The following is a 21,439-nucleotide window of genomic DNA, read 5'->3' as shown; positions in this document are numbered from 1 at the left end:
CACACAACGCCGTTGCCCTCCTGATATTTCAAACCGCCATACACTACAGTGTAGCTAACCTGTTGCCATACATGGACATTTGAACTGAAGTATCATTATTGAGAACGGGCAGTCTTGCGGTGCTTTTATAAGTAGTCGTTGTAGGTTTGATAATGAGTTCGGTAGTAATAAAAGTGTCTTCGAGTATGCATTATTTGTCAGTTTAGCGTTCCAGTGGCCAGAACAGCCGGAGTTAACCCGTCATGCATCGTACCTCCAGAACACCCTAACTTGGCTTTTAGGTGTCAAACCCCTGTCCCTGAGAAGTCTGGTGCCCCAACTGTTTGCTGGAGCACAGGCAGTTGTTTATTATTCTTCAGCTGGCGCCCTGTCAATAGTAACTTAGCTTTAGGAACTTTAAAAATTTAATGAGAAGTAAACATCAGACATGAAAACTCATTCCGTTTCTTAGTAAATAAAATTATTAAAATCTAAAATTATCGTTTATATATTTTAAAATCTGATTTACTCCTTAGCTCTAATGGTTTTTAATTTAATATATTCACTATTGATATAATGCTTCCAAATTAAGATATTCTTTCAAATTATTGGTCTTCTTTGAAAGTTAAAATGAAGATAATAGGAGAATGTGTTTTGTCCTCGAATGAAACACAGCTGCTACAATAAAGGTTTCTTTAATTTTTTTTGTGTCTGCCTGTAGAGATGCAGAGATTCCTAGTCGCTGTTTGTGTACTTTGTATAGTCTATGGTATCAGAGTGTTTACAAATTACAAGATGGCTAATCATTACGATGTCCCTAGCTGGTGTGTGTTAAGAATTAAAATAATACCTTTTAAAGGTTAAATTATATTTTTAAAAAAACTGCCGTAAACTTGATTTGATAATTTTTTTAAGTTCAAGGCACATATTTGAATTACTTTCGTTATTTGATCAATATAGGTTAGGTAGCTACAGTGTAGTTAAAAAGGTTAATATGTTAACATACTTGCTCTTGTTTAAACAGGGCTGGAAAACCACCGGTTGGGCTGCATTTAGACGTGCTGAAAGGAGATAAATTGATTCAGGTAAATTTACTAATCTAGATCCTCAGTACCTGATCGGTTTGTCGCAACCCTGTGTCCAACTAGACTACGTTAATATTTTATTTTCATCACAATTACATTAGATATTAATAGTAAAGTATATTCAGAATACACTGAAATTAAACGGGATAGTGTGGGGAAGTCACGCGGGATCATAACAAGTGAATAGATTTACTTGTGTTCAATTACAATGTGACGGGTATACAGTTCTCAAATACCGGGTCTTTATCAAATGGCAGGTAGTATCATGTTTAGTACGATAAAAAAAAGTACGAAACAAAACTGGGAATTATCATTTGAAAATATAATTTTGTTGGTTCTTTCACATTATCTCATATAAAGCTATTTTTTTTTATAAACAAGTACTAAAATTTTCATTTTTCTGATCATTATAGTCCTTCCCAGTATTGAGTTTCTTAGACTCCATTCAAAACTGTAACACCCTCTTGCAGGATAATCTAAATATAAATAGTACACAAAAATTCAATATTATTATTATTTCTATTGAGCCTTTAAACAGTACATTTTCTAATGGTAATGATCTGTTGATACGTGAATACCCTACTAGAACATAAAATATGTAAATTGATGAATTTTACATTTGCCAAGTTTTTTTAAACATATCTTGATTATTTTTAAATGTGTTGTAAATTGAAGTACATAAATTTTTTTAATGCACCAAACATTTATCAATGGCACATTTGCAAATTGCAAATTTTAATAATACTATTGTACACACATAGGTAATCAACTTGAAAACACAGTAAGTATTGGCCACATGTCGTAGTACTTAGCAATTAAATAATGGATAAATTGACATTCATGCCTGGAGGTGTTCACCAACGTCTGGGCGGGCGGTTGGATCTGAACTTGCAGAAGCTGATGATAGACGAGAAGAAGTGCTACCTCTTCGGCCGCAACCCCCAGATGAACGACTTCTGCATCGACCACGCCTCGTGCTCGCGGGTGCACGCGGCGCTGGTGTACCACAAGCAGCTCCTCAGGGCCTTCTTGGTCGACCTGGGCAGCAGTGAGTGCTCGCAACTCTGCCGAGTATTTTTTTTTGTTGTCCTGTTCTGTCCTGTCCTGGTTTTGAAACTACAGTACCCCTCATCTATGTCTCCTCTACCTAGTGGAAGCCCGGTCACGTGTGGAAGTGTAATTGCCGCATTCGAATGACCAAGTTTCATGTGGGTCTTCGTTCGGTCACCAAGTGCTTATAAGTAGTAAACATGTTTGTTTATACAGTTATGGACCTAACTTCCACTCTGAAAGGCATGTTTTTTTTTCTCTATCAAGTTGTTTTCATAAATCTTCTTTTTTTAATGTTTTTTTTTCTTCAGTCTGTTCCTCTTTTTAGTTCCTAAGTACTGTAGGATTTAGTATTGTTGCACATTTTCTGTACGTTTATTCTAATGGTAGTATAACAGTCAAGACTGACTGTTTAATTTCCTTGAGTAAACCAGCCTAGTTGAAATATTCCTCAGCTGCATTGTCAAGTAATAAAATGTTACGTGTGTGGTTATCGTTTTGTGTTAGTTTTATCATTGCATTTACAGCCATTCATAGAAATTTGACAAGTGACATAAATGCACTGAATTCATTATTTTGCAATATATGCTGAATAAAGGAAAGTTTTTATATACACATATATATTGTTGCTTAAGAAACAACACCTCCTAAGAGACTTTTTAAAAATTTGTTTCTCCGTGGAAACGTAAGTATTTTACGTGTTCTCATGAAGTGAATTCACCGTAAATCCAACAGAATGCACCGCTATGGTCTTTTTTCTAACACTGGCTATCATTAAGTTCCAGAATGGCACATAAAGTCATTAAAATCTCCTGAAAAATTTGCTTTTTGTCACACACACACACACACACACACACACACCACGTAGAATATAGTTGATAATTCCTCCCCAAAAACATTTAAACAGCATATACAACTGACATTTTTTGCATTTGGTTTAATATACCGCCGTTGTAGGTCAGAAGCTACTGGGTAGTAGAAAATCGGTAAGCTGTGTGTATGGATGTGGTCACGGTATCCAGCTGTTTCGGAACGAGGAGAATCTGTTCTTCCAGCTCACGGCACGTACATCGGCTCGCTGCGGCTGGAAGCAAACAAGCCGACGCAGCTGCCCATCGACAGCACGTTCCACTTCGGGGCGTCGACCCGCTACTACATCATCCGGGAGCGGCCGCACACGGGGCCCCGCCCCATCATCGAGGAGCTGGAGAAGTCCTCGGAGGAAGCCGAAGGAGGCCTCCTGGGGCTGCCCGAGACCGAGACGGAGTTGGACGTAAGTTTCAGGGATCGCTGTCCGGCTCGTCGGTAGAGTTATGCCACCTCCACGGTCGACGCTGCTTCACTCTCGGACGAGTTTGATTTCCATGTAAGCCACAAGTCTAACTAACCAAATGTGTGTTTATACTTTTTATTTTTATGAATTCTTTTAGTAACCACACTTAACTATTTACACAGCTAGACTCCAAATTCATTATTACAGTATCTTATCTGGTTATCACCAAATAGTTTCTATAGTAGTGGCTGTGATTGCCAAGGCTGACAACTGAACATTATTTAATGATGCAGAACTTGGTAAAAAGAAAGTTCATTTTTAGATCGTCATTGTGTTTTGAACTTGAGAATAAACTGTTTTGGTGCTTATGTCGAATATTAAATTTGTAGGTAATTTTTTTTTTTTTTAACATCTTTTATATTTTACTTTGTCTTATACACCTCTGATATGCGTATGAAATTTTTCCGTGTTGGTGTAGAATCTGACGGAGTTCAACACGGCTCACAACCGCCGCATCTCCATGCTGGGCATTCCGGACGAGGAGATCCGGCCGACGACGCGCAAGCGCAAAAAGAAGTCGCTCACGTTCAGCGAGGACGAGGAGGTTATCAACCCGGAGGACGTCGACCCGTCGATTGGCCGCTTCCGCAACATGATCCACACCACCGTCATCCCCACCAAGGTGAGGGCGGCAGGCGAGAGCTCTTGCCAGCGTCATCGCTCGCTGCTGAGGCCTCGCTTAACGTTCCTGCATTTTGCACCATTTACCTGTGGTCCTTGTAACGCTCATCCTCTAGTAACATCCCTTTTTTTACACTTTCCTTGCTCACTTGCTAATAGAATCAGGGTTGGCTATCCTTCAAATAAATGAGGACCAGTCACAAAAATTATAAAACCTTCTTTGTCAATTCGTATCGTATATCGTCTTTTTTAGCATCACCAACCACCATGCTTTCTCCTTCCCCCCGTTGTTGATCTGGCAGCAGAACTGTCTGTTCCCGTCAGCACACTTAACACGACTATAAAGTATCGCTAAATAATCATAGAAAATGCTGCACAGTGTAGGCCAAATATGAATAAAAGTAACTTGTATGTCCTGGAGATGCAAATGTCATCTATAAGTTCTCAAGTCAACAGGAGATGATTGCTGATTATATTTTGTTAAGAACCAGGCTTGAATGTGGTTTTATACAATGTTAGTCAGTTATAATGTATGATATATCAAAAGGTTAGTATGTACAGTACATTTTTCTTTTACATAAGGTATTTGTTGAAAGAATACATGCAGGAAATGAGGTACATATTTATTAAATGAGTTTTAGAAATTTCCGTCTATTTATTACTTTCCTGCAATAATTTAAACTTTTTTTTCATTGTTTCCGGTAAAAAGTGTAAACATGGGTTTTGCTGTACAGACATTTCTGACATACAAACTTTTTTCTTCCAAAATAAAATTATTTAGTAAAGGTTTGAAAAAACTACATCCCAAATTTCTGTTACATTTTTTTTAATTTACACATATAGTTTAATAAATACCTAATTCTTTAATTTTGTCAGATAAACTTTTTTTTATTAGCAAATGTGGACACCTATGAGAAAATTCTTCAAAAATCTGACCCTCAAGCTTTGGGTTCACCGTTGGTTTCTTAGTACTGGAACCAAGGGATGGCATGTATTCTTCCGCGATAATTATTGTGGTTTTTTTTTTGTTCTGTGGCAGCGCCAGAGAGCGGACGGCCTGGGCCCCACCAGCGGGCTGACGAACCCCTCGGACGACCGCCTTGCCTTGAAGCACCACTTGCACCCCTCGTCGGTGCTGTCCCACCTGTACCACGACCTGCCCCCGGCGGAGGGCGGCGGCCAGCCCCCCACGTCGCCCACCAGTCAGTACCCGACGCCTCGGCCCCCCTCGGGCCGTCTGAGCGCTTCCCGTGGCAGACACAGCCATAAACCTGGATTACAACAGTCTGTTGTGCATGTCCGTCCGTCAGCTGTCTAGTGATGTACAACACTCTGCTGGTACCTTCTTATATAACGGGATTTGACACGCCAAAAACCTGTCTGACATTTGGAGGTTAATACCCTCTTTTATTGCACAATCGTTGCACGCGCATAATTGTCGCACCCATATTTTAGGCCGTCAAAATTGGGATGTATAAACTTATCGCGTAAACGTCGCATGATGTTTTTGGTCCCACTATTAGAATGCCAAGCGCTTTGTGTAGGTATCTTTTCCGTATAACAAGATGTATTTTAAAGTAGAAATCTAATATTTATTTGGACATTACCACTTACTTATTTAATTAACGGAAATACGACGTCAGATGTGTAAATTTTCTTTTAAAGACTTTTTTAAAAGTTATTTCCTTTATTTGATCGTCTGTGTCGCCGCGGTGTACCGCTTATGAATATGTAGCCAGCGCTAGTTGGCATCATTCGTGTTTGGTTATGTTGCTGCCCGTATAGAGCGTGCGAACGTATTCAAATATCGATATCTCGCCTATTGCATGCAACGCACGGTCTCTATCAGGTGCCAAGTTAACTACATTTGACAGCCCGCACTCTTTCGTGGCAAGCATGTACTACGACTGTTACGCGTTAGTTCACGTCACATATTCAAATGGCTTGCGTTCGCGTCGCAGGTTTTGTTTTTATATTTAAAGTTGAAGGGAGGTTTTTGTTGCATGAATTATTAATTTTAATTGTTTGGCGTGCTCTTTTCAACTTCACTTTTTATATAACCGTACTTTCCGTGAATGGGTTTTGTTTTCATGAATAACTTTACCTTACAAAAATTTTTTTTCCGCATAATCGTCGCACTCCTACTTTTCAAACTAGATTTTAGAATAAAATGTGCGACGATTATGCAAGAAAACATGGTATGTCACCCATCCATCCATAAAAAGTATGAAGTTAAAAAAAATTTGACATATGGGCGGGTGAATGTTTTCTGGCCATCTTATTGGTTGCAGGTCACGTGATTGATGGACGGACAGAGGCGACAAACTATTGTAATTCCATCCATATCTAAACCCTTTAAGTTATCAGCGAACAAAGAAAAGTGGTATCACTACTTGAATAATATTACAAGTTTGGAGTTAAAAATTGGCTGATAAAATAGATGTGTTCCCTTTCATTTGAAAACATTAGAAAAAATATTAAGTGCTAAAGAAGATGTTATTTTTTTACAGGTTGACAGTTCCAAGTCTAATAGATCATTTAATTTAAAAAAAAAAAATTCTTGCAAAATTATGTACAATTTAATTTGAGCCGTAGGGACCTCAGAAAATAGTAAATAAAATTCTCAAAAGCGGTGTTCAAATAAAGCAAAAGTGGTGCAAAATTGAGGTAAATTTAGGTATTAAAACATAAAGTAAGTTATGTTCTACAGTTGGTACGCCTCTGTATATGTACTACTTGTCCTGAAGAAATAAGTCTTTTAAATGTTGCTAACCTAACCTAACCAATTGTTCACACAGATTTAAAGTATTCTTAACATAAATAACCTAATCAATAGTTAAAAATGGTAAACTACTTGAAATATCATAGTACACCTTAACAGAATCATCAATTAGATGGAGATGAATCTATAAATACCATTTCCAGTTCAATTTTAATATTTTTTGATGACTGGCCGTAAATACAGGGCAGAACCTACACAGTGTACATTTTTAGATGTTAAACAACTAAATTAAATCTAAACAAAGAAATGGTGCTAAATGTATATACATATAAAACATATTTTAAAAAATCTCATACCATTTACAATAATTTTGTGCTCTAAACTATAAAATTAATAAAATGCAAAGCATAAACAAACAAAAATATAAGTTAATTGCATATTATTTTTTCATATTGTTTGGACATTTTCCAGGAAACAAAGTTTTTCTTCACTTGAAAAGACAAGCATTTTTAGTGTCACGTAACACAAAAAAAAATTATGTAAAAGCAGGTATGAAAATAAAATGCATAGGTTCTTCTCTTGTAAACAATACCATTCTGCTTTTTCACTAAATAACCATAGGAGCGCATATACAATATGTATAACTTTTGTGTTGTAATCACAGCATAGAGCCACAGATCATGTTTTTACCATTTCATAAATACCACCAATTGGCACTATCGTAAAAAAAAATACTATGTCAAGATAAAAAAATACTTAAGTTATTGAAATTCTTTTCCTGTGTTACAAATCTATGACGTACTGCATGGAATTTTCAGAAATGGCGTCATAGTAACTGTTGGAAATAGACGTGCATATTTCACATCAAACTACGTGTTTTTTTTGTTTTTTTATTATTATTATTAAGTGACCAACTTTATTAAAGTGAAACATATACAACACAAAATAATTATATTTTCATGAGATAATTTTAGGCTTTCGATGTTCTGAAGCTTCAAATAAAATGCGACAAAGTCAAGTCAAAGTTTGAAAAGAGCTTCGATCGGTTTTGCTTGGTCGAAGCTTCGCGCAGTCCCAGTGTTTGTGGTGTGTAGTGTGTGTGCGTAAGGGTGTGTTGCTGTGAGTTCCGTGGTTTTTTATTTATTTATTTATTTTTAATTTTATTAAGTAACCAACTTCATTGAAGTGAAACATATACAACACAAAAAAAATTTAATTTTCATGAGATAATTTTAGGCTTTCGATGTTCTGAAGCTTCAAATAAAATGCAGACACAGTCACATCAAAGTTTGAAAAGAGCTTTGATCGGTTTGCCTAGTGCAGTGGTTCCCAAACGTTTTCAGCTGGCGACCCCCTTTCCTTATAGGAATACCACCACTGTCTATCGGTCCATGGTGGAGTAAAAAACCATATTTGTATCGTATCCCTTTCATCAAATATTGCAAACATATACATGTTTTTTTTTTTTGAATACTGTATTATTATTGATAAACGATTTGTGTTCTGATTTGAAAATGGTTGACGAAATATAAGCACTTTGTAGCAAAACAGTTATTTATTTAACAACAGATATGTGTTTGCACACAATTCGATTTTTCTTATATTTTCTGATGGTTTATTCGATGGTTTCTGATAGTTTTAGGATGAAGTCGCGACCCACCGTTCGGGAACCGCTGGCCTAGTGGAAGCTTGGCGCAGGCCTAGTGTTGGGTGTGTAGCGTGTGTGTGAGGGTGTGTCGAGATGTGTGTGACGGGCATGTTCTTCCCCCGGCCAGGCGCGTACGCGGGCAGCGGGCCGCTCATGTTCTCGTCGACGCTGGCCTCCCGCCTGGGCCTGTCGCTGCCCAACCCGGCCCCGGAGGTGGAGATGGCCCCCGCCCCGCTGCCCCCGGCGGCGGCCCGGCCCGCCCCCGTCGAGGCGGCCCACCACGAGCCCCGCAAGAAGAAGTACGCCAAGGAGGCGTGGCCGGGCAAGAAGCCGGTGCCCGCGCTGCTCGTGTGAGGCCGGCCGTCCCTTCGTCCCGTCTGCTGCCGCGCCGCGCGACCACGTTAATGCAACATTCGCCAGCAAAACTAAGCTTCTGCCAATCCTGTTTTTATTTATTTTTTTTCAATTCAAATAAATTTTGAATCTGATTTAAAATTATTCAAATATAGCAAATATTTATATAAAAAAAAATGTTAAAAGGTACAATGACACAATTTTCTTCACACTTCGCAGAAGTCCAAGGGAAAAATAGACGCATATTCACAGATTATTTGTTATGTATGAAAAGCAGGGGAAAAAATTATCAAAATTTTGAAATAAATCTTCTTGGCTTTACATGTGTTACACCCTTTTCATTACAATTTTTTTATGAGTGTCTCTCACCTTTTTTATTTATTGATTATGAATAGTTTATATATATATATATATATATATATATATATATATATATATATATATATATATATATATATATATATATAAAATAAAATTTGGAATATGTCAATCTATTTAATTTGAATTCCAAATTACAGATCCCTATTTTAAGCATTCCTTAATGCAATGTATTTTTTACTGTTTTACAAACTTAAGTATCACGTACAAACATATTTTTACTATATCATAAGGATTAAATTTTTTTCAAATCAAGTATGCATGAGTTTCAATATTACAACTTTCCTTTACTGCAATCACCCCCTTTAAAAAAAGTGCCAATATTAGTCTCTATAGGTTTGCATTAATGTGGTTTGACTCTTGTTGGTGTGTGTACAAACTATTTTCACGTGCTAAGAGATTGGTGAGTGGAAAGTACAAGACTCTTTTTTTATGTAAAATCACCTCCCGCATAAGAAGAGAAAGCAGAATTTCAAATGAACATTTTTATTTGCAACCTATAAAAGTTGGAATAGTGCTTTAGGAAGTGAATTCAGCCATTGTTATAAACCAAGTTGTATGTATGTAAGTTAGGTGAGTGTACTTTTCTCTAGTGCAGTGCAGAGTGGAAATGCAACAAAAAGGACAGCAGTGATAGAAAACTACCAAAATGTTTGTGAATGCTTATTATAGTATGATAGTTAATATTTTTTGGCTTATAATTTTTTTGTTAAGACAAATTGAGTGCTGTAATAAAAACTTTTGTTAAGACAACTTGAGTGCTGTAATAAAAACCTACTAGTATAAAGATTTAAAGTTAATTATTTTTTTTTGCACCTTGTAACATCTGTAAATAATTTGTAAATCGGTACATTTTTATTTATTATTGTATATAGAATTATTTCATGTCTCCACATCATTTGATGCCATTTAAACATTTTTTTTTTCTCTAATAGGATGGTTTGAAGATTTTTTACTGGAGTTGAAGTATACCCTTTGAAACTTAAAAAAATTGTGCCTAAGTAAATTTAAAAATTTTAAAATATTGTGATGGAGTCGTTAAGTACTTGCCAGAGATGTGCAACATCTAACCTCAGTAATGAGCAAAAACATGTGTTCTCATGTTGCTTTTACACTTATAATGTGAAACTTGGACATGGAATTTAAAGTATAATTCTTTAAAAAGAATGCAGAGTGTGATAAATACTAGAAACACAAAAAAACACCAATCAAATATAGTTTCCACATGTGCCTCTAGAATTAGTTGGCAGAACAGCAATGTTGACTATTGACTCAAATTGTTAGAAAACCAAAATTTGAAACTGTATAATGAAACGGCTCTGATAAAAGAGAAAAAGAATTGAAAAAAAAAATACTAAACCTCGGCTCGGACCTGATTTTTGACAAGGAATTTTATTTAAACATTGCTCATCTTCTTAAAGATTCATTAAACAGTTTATACGATAAAGTTTCCCATAACCGCCACAGATGGCAGCACCGCGGTTGCACGTTCCAGTTCCACTCGCCAAATTAATCCTACCAAATGCAGTGTACCGAGAGCTTAGATGTTACACGTCAATAATTTTCAAAAACGTTTCAGTATTGAAAACGTAAGATGTGTGGCGATTTAACCTCAAGCAGAGATATGAATCCTAGTTTCTCGATGTACTGCTTCTAGATTTATAATGTCACTGAACATGAGACAATAGGATGGCAAAGCAATGAAGTACATACACTTGAAGGGTCAGATGGAACCCCTACGTGCTACCTATAAAAAAATGTAAAATGAAATTTGAAAAATAGTGTAGACCCAGAGAGGGACTGAACCTTTTCTAACGCGTGAATGTTAAGTACACTATAAATTATTATACCATTAATGCATGATTTGTTTTATAATTAATGAAAGTATTTATTTATTTCGTGGACGGTAGTACGGTGTTCACTAGAACGTAGGTGCACCCGAACCCACACAGTCAATGTGTTGACTGGAAGGCAGAGTGTCCACAAGGAAGAATATATTTCGTACCAACTTAGGCGAGAAAAAAAGTACTAGATTAGAAAAAAAAAAAGTACCAAATTATAATTTGTTATGGTTTTTTAACAATTTAGGAAGTTGTTATAACATTGCAATGCTCGAACTTAAATATCACACCACACACACACACATGCATGCCATAGTTTTTTTTTTTTAAATAATTACGCTTAGTAATAAAACATATTGGAGTTACTGTAATAATATTATCATATTAAAGAAAAAAAAATGTACCAGATCTGTACCTAACCACTAAAAAAGTTATAAAAGTACTAGATCTGGTACGAAAGTACTAACTGTGGAGACCCTGCTGGAAGGGTTTGAGACCCTGCCCCTCACGCTCGGGGTGAAGGGGGGAAAGAGGACCCCCTCCCCAACACGGGGGGGGGGGAAGATGTGGGTGGGGGGTGGTCGCCCGGTGGTTCGAGACGGGCGAAAGCTAGGCCCCGGCGTGGCGTGGCGGGCAGTCGACGGGACCCAGTCCGCCGCAGAGAGCGAGGCAGCCGCAGCACGAGAGACTAGCAGCGGCCGACATGGGACCCCTGACGAAGGTAAAAAAAAAAAAAACCCCGACGAGATACGCCGAGGTTGGAACGCCGCATGTGTTTTCCTCTTCCCGCGAGGTTCACAGCCGACTGCATCGACTGAGAACAGTTTTGATAAAAACCCTCTCATCATTAAAATCTTAACATCCCCCCCTCTCCCACTGGATTTTTTTTTTTGGGGGGGGGGGGGGGAGGGAAAGTAGGTACTATGGAGATTGAAGTAGCTTGGCTTCTGGGGTCGTAGCCGCGTCCTTGGGCGAATAATAATTCACCGACGTTCCGGTCGACATTGCAGTCGCCATCATCAGGGAGAAGTTACCTATACGGGCAGTAGCAGAAAGGTAACTGCTCCTTGATGATGGCGACTGCTGCAATGTCGACCGAAACGTGTCGGTGAATTTATTCGCCCGAGTACGCGGCTACGACCCCCAGAAGCCAAGCTAGGTACTTCAGACAATGGCCGTGAAATCCTGCGAACATTATTATACTATGGAGATAGTCTACGACGAACGGGCTTCGGAAACCGATAAAATCTCCTTTTCGCGATTTCGGCGCGCTTTCATCCGAGCTCTCACGTCTCGCCAACCACTCGCCACGTTTTTTTTTTTCACTTGCCAAAAAAAAGGGGGGGGGGGGGGCAAAGGGTTGATACTTTCCGGAAATCTAACCCGAATCGCGCTGGCGAAGGACGGGTGATGTTACCTACTTTTTTTTTAAAGTTACATTCATTGATTTTTCTTTGCTTATTTATTTTAACAGAATTAAGTGTGCACGTGACAAATTTACAGCAGATTCTCACACGGTATTCGAACTCGGAACTTCTCGTACAGGAAGCTGGCGTGCCTTCGTATTGGTTGCAGTGGTTGCGGGGGGGGGGGGGGGGGGGCGGCATCGTAGGCAATTTACCGCATGCATTGATCTGTGTTCTTTTGGGGATTAAACTACATTTACCCCCCCCCCCCCCCCCATTTTTTCCCCCACGACTTTTTCCTCCAAAACCTATTGTATAAAAATTAACCCAGCAAGAATTAAAATATATATATATATATATATATATGTTTACCTTCTGAGCACAGAAGTATATTTAGAATTTTTAAAAGTAATTATCAACGTTTTGAATTTTATTATTGGCAAGGTAGATTTTGGCGTGGATTTAAGAAATGTTGCCAAAGGTGTTGCAAATTTTGTTCGGTTACATGTTATGGTTGTGAAGGTGAAGCTATAAAAATAATTAACTAACGTTTAGAAGTATTCCCTGAGAAGTAACTCGTAAACTTTCCGAGGTCCCATACAGAACTAACACCGTCTCCTTTTCATTTGTCATACAATTACATCAATTTTCTTAATTTCAATATTCTTTCCTTGTGCTTCATGGTAAGTAGATTCACTAGGAACCGGAAAAATTCGCGGGTTCAATGACCTGTAGGATGAACTCCATAGTTATAAGTTATACGTACTCTCGGTCAAATGTCACCCACCCATTGGCTGCTGTTTTGTGAGACGCCCCAACGTAGCCGCCTGTGATTCGATAAAGCGTTGGTCGGGTGTTTCTCATTGGCCCAGAGTCATCCAGGTGAGTTGTGAGCCAATAGCAGAGGCAGCACTGAGGTATAACTATTTGTATTTTAGCCTATCGCGGAAAAATTCGCGAATTTTTCCGGTTTCTAAAATTCACCCGTGGTCATTCAAATGCAAGTACGTCGGTATTATTTCTAGTCCACCGCCAAGTAATAAGACGAAGTTTACAAGCTCCTGCTATACGTGTCGATGTTTCGATACCGCACCACTGACACGACTCGAATTCACCAACGCCGAGTCGTTAACTTCGACCAAGTCGAACCATCGACTAAGAGACCAACGGTGGCCGTTAGAGTGGCTACGCTCTGAGGCCAAATGCCTCGTTAATTTCTGAGCCAGATAATTGTTAGCTATTTGTAATAACATCAGGCAAATAATCATAGATAAAATCCTCCTCCCCAAAATTTTATGTCAGGGTACTCACTAGAAGATCATTTCGAGTTTTCACTTTCAATCATGTTTTTAATTAATCAAGGTCATTTTATATTTGTGTTAAACACACACCCACATACATAAATATATATCAGAGACATAAGACACTGTCAAATAAACCACATTTTTCATGAGAGACGTTAAAAATTGTTTTAATAGTACCTAAAATATTTTCTAATTATTTTCTACCCAATATATGTTAATTTTTTATGTATCGTAGATCTTAGTGCTGTATGCCACTATAAATAACGTCAAACGGTGGTCAAGATTATGGTTTCAAGTAATTTTGCCCAAAAAGTGGACCATTATATATTCACACACAGAAAAAATGCGACAGTGGCATTGCTTTTTTAAAATAAAAAAATTCAGTTCTGTAATCCATTACATTTTCTTTAACTGTACAAAGTAAGTAAAAAAAAAAAAAACTCGGCAGCTAATTAGAAAATTTAAGGCTCCGTAATCATATGCTGTGTTGTTATTTCAACTTCGTATGATTAATATTTTTATTTTTGCCTTGTGTGACATATAGCGATATTAGATGATATTTATTAGCCGGAATATATCTGTCATGTGAAGTTGAGACAAACAATATAAGTATTTATTTCGTGACAAAATTTCAGGAAAAATTTAAGTGAAAATAAAATGAGAGACCATTCGTTAAATTACTCAAAGAGTCTAACAGTTTGGCAGTAACGTAAAACGTAAACATAACGACCTGAAATGGGAGACATTCCCTTTTAAGCCTTTCGGTAACACTCTTTCATTTCCCAAGATACAAAATTGAATTTCCTTTTTTTTAAATTTAACTAAACAATTTTTTTTGTGTATTTTATGTAGTAATAATCTTAAGCTTTAATTATTCTACACACTAATACTAATTTTATATTAGAGCATAGAGCCACTAACTTTACAAAAATACTAACTTTTTTTCGTAATCCTAAAGAATTGCGTCGACCGGAATAATGTAGGCTACACCATGACCCACATCCTCAAAGTTAAATCGATCCACGTATCATTAGAACATATAAACTGTCCGATTCAGTTAACGAATGGACTGAAAACGTTATGTAGATATATCGAGAATTAGAAGGAAAAAAAAAATTAACTTGGAGACAGAAGCCGAATATCAATTTTAAAAAACCAGGGGCGCAAATCAGTAGGAGTCGCAAGGTGGGGGGGGGGGGAGGGGGGGGAGAGTTATGCACGTGAGGTTAACCGACACAGGCCATCTCTGGATGTGGTGCTCGCATGTTGCATACTGGCACATATTTCGGCCTACACGCATGCGATAAGCAGAAACCTCAAAATTCACAAGAAGTTTTCCACAAGACATAGTTTTGAGGGAAGCCTTCTTTTCACAGACGAGAGAGCCAAAACCCGAAGTAACTAAATTAGGTAAAAGAGCACTGAGTGCTGGAATGCCATGTTGCAAAAACAAGATCTGCAAAATGTAAAAAGTTTGTCAATAAAATCCTATTGAATTGAATTGATGCTTTTTTTTTTCAGTATCTTTAATGTGGCTATCCTAACCAAATAAACAGCCCACAATGTTTTAAAGTATTTATAATGTAGCTAACATAACCTAATTGACCATTAGTATCCTTTTATCAACACCACCATATTTATTTACAATGAACCAAAAAAAAAAAAAACCGGAAGATGCACGATCGGGCGTTTGGTTCTCTCGTCTGTGAAAAGAAGGCTTCCCTAGTTTTGACATCAAAACCCCGTCGTTTCACGGTCATTATTTGGCCTTTCGGTGAGAGGCTTCTAGTTTCCCCCTTCCTTCCTTCCACAAATTCCCCTCTCTCCTACGGGATCTACTACGCCCATGGATGGAAACTATTGTATGGTAGTTGGCGAGTGTACAGCCAAAACGAATTGTGTGTTTGTATGGCATTTGAATGCGGAGCCTACACTGTTTGTGAGCTCGCGTCGTGTGTGTGTGGGTGGGAGAGAGAAGGAGGTTTATGTCCTCTCTCTCTCTCTCTCTCTCTCTCTCTCTCTCTCTTTATGCGGGCTAGCACGGAGGGGGGGGGGGAGGGGGGTAGATTAGGGAACTACCGCGGGCAGTCGGCGTGGCGACCGAACAGCGAGTTCCCCCCCCCCCCTACACTATCAAACTAGACCGTGACGAGAGATACCCGCCTCTACCCGCAGACTCTGGTTGGTTGCACAAGCCTCTCCCCTTCCCCCCCCCCCTCTTAGCCCTTCACCGACTCCCACTGCTACGTACTCCCTCGCCCTAATCACGTAACTGCGGGCAGGTCCACCGACAATTATTACTGCACCGACAGGAGGGGGAGAAAAAAAAGTTTACTCAATTATTCTGTTTCTACAACCCTTCCAAGAGTCAAAAGGTTTTTGGTGTGTCAACATCTTAGCTCTCGACATAACGGCATTTGGTGTGCGGAATTTCGTGGTAGAGCGTTGCGAAAAGTGCTTGGAACAGAATGGCGACTACGTGAAAATGTGATGTCGATATTATAGTAAATTTAAAACATTCGATAAATCTTTTTTTTTTTCCATGAGTTTATTTTTGACGTGATAACGCCTTATAAATCGATGAATGCCGGCTGCACGCACTAAAAAAGCATGATTCATTGTCACGTTCCGCCTGAGCCGAGCGTGCAAGAACCGGCCAACCACCGTGCGAGAAAATCTTCTATAATATCGAACAGGTTAAGGCGGGCTTTTAAACTAATTGTTCGTGATTATATGTAAACAAATTATTTAAATTAAATTTGCAAAAAAACTGTAAATAATATTTGAAAATTAAAAAGTATGCAATTTTTCATCAATGTTTTCTTATGACGTTATCACGTAAAATTATCGTCCGTAAACCGACTTTACAGACAACCCCCTTTTTTTTTTAATGACCAAGGTACTTTATTTTCTGGACGCGCCTCATATATATATATATATATATATATATATAATATATTAAAAGACTGCTAGCGACGAGGCTAGCTAGCAGCCTGTAGGAGAGGCGTAATGTAGGTAGCGCCTGTCCCTTCCCTACTGACACGTAAATCTGATTAGCGGCCTTCCCCAAGTGTCAAGGGCGCCTCTCTCTCTCTGTCTCGTCAGGAGTATTCTGTGGGGGGGACCACCGGAGCCTGTTAGCGTGAAGTGGCGTAACTAGGACGCTATTGTTCTCGCAGCTTCGGGGATTCTGACGACGCGACTCTTAAAGAGGGTTAACGAGAACTTTCCAGGGCGTAACTCCGCAGGCGTGCGAGACGACGCCGACGAGAAAGCGGCAGAGGCTGGTGACAAATACTACGGTGGTTAAGTGAAGAATGTGAGCAGCCACATTTGGCGAGCGATAGCGGGTGACGAGAGGGCTCCCTTGGATCGGCGACGGTGTCGCGGCGTGGACGTGCAAGCAGTGCGAAGCAGTGTGTTACAATCGAACACGTGGTAACAAACGAACAGCGGACTAACAAAAGTGTGATTAACTTGTGAACACACACTAAAAATGTTGTGATTTAACTAACTGTGTAAAAAAAATTAGCCAATAAAAAAAAATAAAAATTAATTGATTGGGCTATCCTCTCCTGCGCGTAATACTATTTTACCCTTCACGAATCGATGCGTCGATCACAGAGCAAAATCATTCTTTCCATCCACTTATTAAAGATAGCTGCACAGTGTAAAAACCCCAGTACAACCGTGCTACTAACGTAATGGCGCTAGGGACTTACGATCTCTCGTTCAGATCCGGAGTGCGGAGTAACTGAGCTTACTTATCCTTCGGGAAGCGCGCCTGCAGATGATTCAAGATCCGCAGATAAGATGTTCAAGATTCGCAGACGAGTGTCCGTGAGATCGCGTGCACAGGAAACAGCTTTCAACACACAACACGCACCGGAGCGCAGACAACTGCGGATGTTATCATCGTCGAGGAAGAAAACTATCGTCCACCGCTGGGCGAGCGAGCAGCACGATACAGAATGTGCAACTTTAAAACACGCAGCTCGTCTCGAAATAAAAAAAAAATATAAATAATGCAAAAAAAAAAGTGTGCTAGTATTTAAGAACTCACCAGTGTAATTTCATCCAGCCGTTATATCAAGTGATTTAAAAGTGAATTATTACAACAAAGCTCTTTCGTATAAGATCTCTGACAAACGCATCAATTTAATTTCGTTCGCTTTTTGTAAATTTAAATTTGAAAGTAGATTTTATCTCCAACGTAAAAATCGTTATTTTTTTTTAAGTCATTACTTTTATTTTGGTGCACTGCGTTATAATTCATAGTTCCAGGATTGTTGTTGCAAATGTTGTCATCATATATTAGTTTAATAATAATCGCCGAAGTTTCATGCAGCAGAGACATTGACTGTAGACAAGAAAGACGCTGGGAAGATCAGAACAATAGGCATGAAGATTATGAGGAGCACATGGGGCGAAGCAGTCGAGGACGATAATGACGATGAAGAGGAGGAGGTTCATACAACTGTAGTTCATGCAGAATGTTTCAAAGCTGGTGTTACATTCATGCTTTAGGGTAATGGGAAGCAATTAATTACTAGGGACAGGAAAAATTCGCGGGTTCAATGACCTGTAGGGTGAACTCCATAGTTCTACGTACACTCGGTCAGATGCCACCCACTCATTGGCGACTGTCTTGTGAGACGTTCCAGCGAAGCAGCCTGTGATTCGATAAAGCTTTGGTCGGGGTGTTTCTCATTGGTCCAGAGTCATCCAGGTGAGTTGTGAGCCAATAGCAGAGGCAGCACTGAGGTATAACGATTTTGTATTTTTAGCCTATCGCGAAATGAACTCGCGAATTTTTCCGGTCTCTATATAATTGCACACGCACGACGTCGCTACACAACGCATGCTCTGAACTTGGAGCTGGAGGGCTATGGACGTGCAGTTCACGGCAGCTGAGGACCTCCTACGAGATGGACTTGCACGCGAGACAAGAGAAGGCCGACATGCCTCGCATGCACGGGCTTGCGGACAGCAAAGCGAGGGCATCTCGGAGACTGTGACCGAGACAAGCTTCCCCGACAAGACCTATCAATAGGGGCATGTATTTTTCGCGAAAAAAAAACCTGAACGTCTACTAGACTGCAACAAGGTAAACCCGCACCAGCGGTTTCTTCCTTGTGGTTGGCGGCCGTCTGCGCGAGAAGTCGTCGCCCTTGTTTGACCGAGCCAATCAGGACGCGTTTGATTTCGCACTGACTTGATGTGATTGGTGTTGTAACAATCGACGTGTACATGAAAGAAACTCACCCAATCACGGAACACAGACAGTGCCACAGTGTTTTAACTTTGAGCTAGTCTCGGAATCTTTTCGCGAAATATGCATGCCCCTACCTATCAACACTGACGCCTGCAGTTTCCAGAGCAGTTGTCGTGACGTGGTGCTTGTGATGCGCTTTTCGAATAAAACATCTTCCTTGAATTAATCGGTTTTTTGTTTCTCATCATTTTGTACCATCGTGAAAGTGTTTCACTGGTCGAACACACTGTCATCCCTTCACGTATTTCTCACGAATTTTTGAAACATCCCCGTATTTAGTTTCAAAAAATGAGGAATGAAAGGGGCTCAACAAACAAAATTGATCGACTAGAAACATAAAAATGAATAGAAATAAAAGCATATTTACAGGGAAGAGCTGTTTTGAAACGATTTCCATTTAAAGCGTTTAATAAATGGCACGTATTCCCAAACGAAACGTTTGCAAAGTGGGAAAGAGGACTGGAGTATAATTATTTACTTGCCTCCCTCCCCTCTTCTTTACCCTTAATAGGCATCCACGGCCGGTCCCCTTCACGATCCAATCACTGTTAGCCTAAAGGCATAAAAGCTTCCGCGATAATAAGCCCAATTTAGTCGTTAAAGCCGAAGCGAAATACAACCAACATTGGCGTGGGGGAACAGGTGTTATTGCAAATACCGCCAACTGAAATTTTGAAAAAAAGAAAATAAAAAAGACCTTTCAAATGGGCGGTGGGGGGGTTTAATTGTTGCCTGGTGTTTATCTCGTCTCGTCCGCAACACCAGGGGCGTAACTCGACTCAACCGTTACGAGCGTAATGATCGGATCGGCGCGATGACTACAGACAGTGGTTGCAAACACGAGCGCATCAAACCCACGCGACGCTCCAAACAGCAAGTTGTTATTTTGGCGCCTGCCAGCAATTTACGTGTCACCGTTTATATTGTAATATTTCAAACTCTACACGGTTACTACTTACACATCTATCATTTAGCTTTACTTAACACATCTTTGCATGTGTAATTTTTTTTTTCAAACTGTTTCTACCTGTACCGGACCCAACTTCTAATTATGGGGGGGATGGGGGGAGGGAGGTAGATAACCAGAGGGTCTTGCGTTGTCTGTAATACCTACCAGTTAGATGGGGAGTCGAAAATTTCAAAAAATAATAACCAATTAAAAGGCTATTTTAATGCATTTTTGACGCAATGAAAAAAATATTATTTAAGTTATGATTTAATATGATTTCTAGGGTTTTCGCAATTTAAAAAAATAATTTCACAGTACAGAAGCTCTGAAAATGTAATCAATGGTAAATTCATCCGAGAAAAAAAAATTGAACCTACTTAAAGATCAGGTCTGGTCTGAAGTAAATGAATTTTTTGGTTCTTTGTACAGGTTTTTTTTGTTCAATAATGTTTATAGGAGCACATTCCTATCACCTCGGTAACGAGCTAATTCATGTGTTCTCATTTTTTTCATGCTGCAAATAAACTTATAATACGAAACTCGGACACGAAATTTACAGCAGACTTCTTTAAAACAATGCCGAGATTAATAAACATACTGATCAATAAAACATTCGTTTTTTCAAGTACATACTAACATTTCTAGACGCGAATTACACACTTAATTCCTGCGCCCGCCGCTAGAATTCGCTGCCTGGATCGTGAACGTTGCTTGCCACCATCACCCGCAGATGGCAGCACGAAACAAATAGATATTTTGAACGATTAATGCGGTGCCGATAGAAAGCGAAAAAGACTTGAAAAAATCATGAACCCCGGCTTTGGACCTGATTTTAGAAAATGAATTCCATTGAAAAATTGTCCATCTTGTTAAAATTCATTAAACTGTTAATACTATAAAGTTTCCGTGCACTATAAAGTTATAAGTACTTCTAATAACAAGAGCGCGTTCTACCATTGAGCTACCAAGTCCGTTGAAGTATTACAAGGAGAATTTGTATTATAATCAGCGTAATGTCAGTTTTCTTGCGTTTTTTTTTTACTTGAGCTAATTTTTTTTACCATGACTATTTTAGTTTACCAGACATATTCCAGATTAAATTTCACTCTCACAAAGTTTCATTTGGCACACCAATACGTTTGGTATGTGTACCCTAAGTGACTGTATACGTGTTTTGTGTCGCTACACGTGGGTCCGCCATCTTTGTGTCCACATTTCCGTCCGAGAAGCCTAAGATGTCCATCAAGTTCTGTCCCTGCCCGAACACGCCCGAATATTCACCTTCGACCAACCTCGGGGATTTGTTTTTATTTTTAGCGCAGGAAAAATGAATTCAAATATTAAAAGTGGTCGGTTAGGTTAGCTACATTAAAACACTATGGACGGTTAGTTAGGTTAGTATAGCTACATTAAAATAAACAGATAAATATAAATATATATATATAAATAAAGCCGAGGTTGGCCGAAGGTGAATATTCGGGCGTGTTAGGGCAG

General features: G+C 39.0%; 2 protein-coding genes across 3 annotated transcripts in view; both read left to right on the top strand.

The window, feature by feature from the left end:
- Positions 1 to 742: 742 nt before the first annotated feature.
- LOC134539451 (nuclear inhibitor of protein phosphatase 1) lies at positions 743 to 9,155 on the top strand. Of its 2 annotated transcripts, none has more exons than XM_063381500.1 (7): positions 743 to 803; positions 1,004 to 1,064; positions 1,959 to 2,112; positions 3,170 to 3,387; positions 3,866 to 4,069; positions 5,108 to 5,270; positions 8,566 to 9,155. In XM_063381500.1, exons 1-7 carry the CDS (start codon positions 775 to 777, stop codon positions 8,790 to 8,792), a joined length of 1,056 nt encoding a protein of 351 aa, XP_063237570.1. In that variant the 5' UTR covers positions 743 to 774; the 3' UTR covers positions 8,793 to 9,155. The 2 variants fall into 2 exon arrangements, with proteins under 2 accessions (XP_063237570.1, XP_063237571.1); XM_063381501.1 differs by lacking the exon at positions 743 to 803 and adding an exon at positions 820 to 838.
- Positions 9,156 to 11,648: 2,493 nt separating this feature from the next.
- LOC134539535 (uncharacterized) overlaps positions 11,649 to 21,439 on the top strand; it is a 96,375-nt gene continuing 86,584 nt past the window's right edge. Inside the window, exon 1 of the mRNA XM_063381637.1 lies at positions 11,649 to 11,732. Coding sequence (XP_063237707.1) covers positions 11,715 to 11,732 — 18 coding nt within the window. The 5' untranslated portion in view covers positions 11,649 to 11,714. The remainder of the gene's footprint in view (positions 11,733 to 21,439) is intronic.

The sequence above is a fragment of the Bacillus rossius genome, chromosome 15, assembly GCF_032445375.1.
Source record: "Bacillus rossius redtenbacheri isolate Brsri chromosome 15, Brsri_v3, whole genome shotgun sequence".
NCBI classification, from domain to species: Eukaryota; Metazoa; Arthropoda; class Insecta; order Phasmatodea; family Bacillidae; genus Bacillus; species Bacillus rossius.
The sequence above is the reverse complement of the archived record's forward strand: the minus strand, read 5'-3'. Positions and strand labels throughout refer to the sequence as shown.

Bases quoted from the DNA above. Each gene is read 5' to 3' on its own strand.
- LOC134539451 (XM_063381500.1), top strand. From the start codon at position 775: ATGGCTAATCATTACGATGTCCCTAGCTG. The intron at 2,113-3,169 runs GTGAGTGCTCGC...CTGTTCTTCCAG, and splicing joins CTTGGTCGACCTGGGCAGCA to CTCACGGCACGTACATCGGC. The intron at 3,388-3,865 runs GTAAGTTTCAGG...GTGTTGGTGTAG, and splicing joins AGACCGAGACGGAGTTGGAC to AATCTGACGGAGTTCAACAC.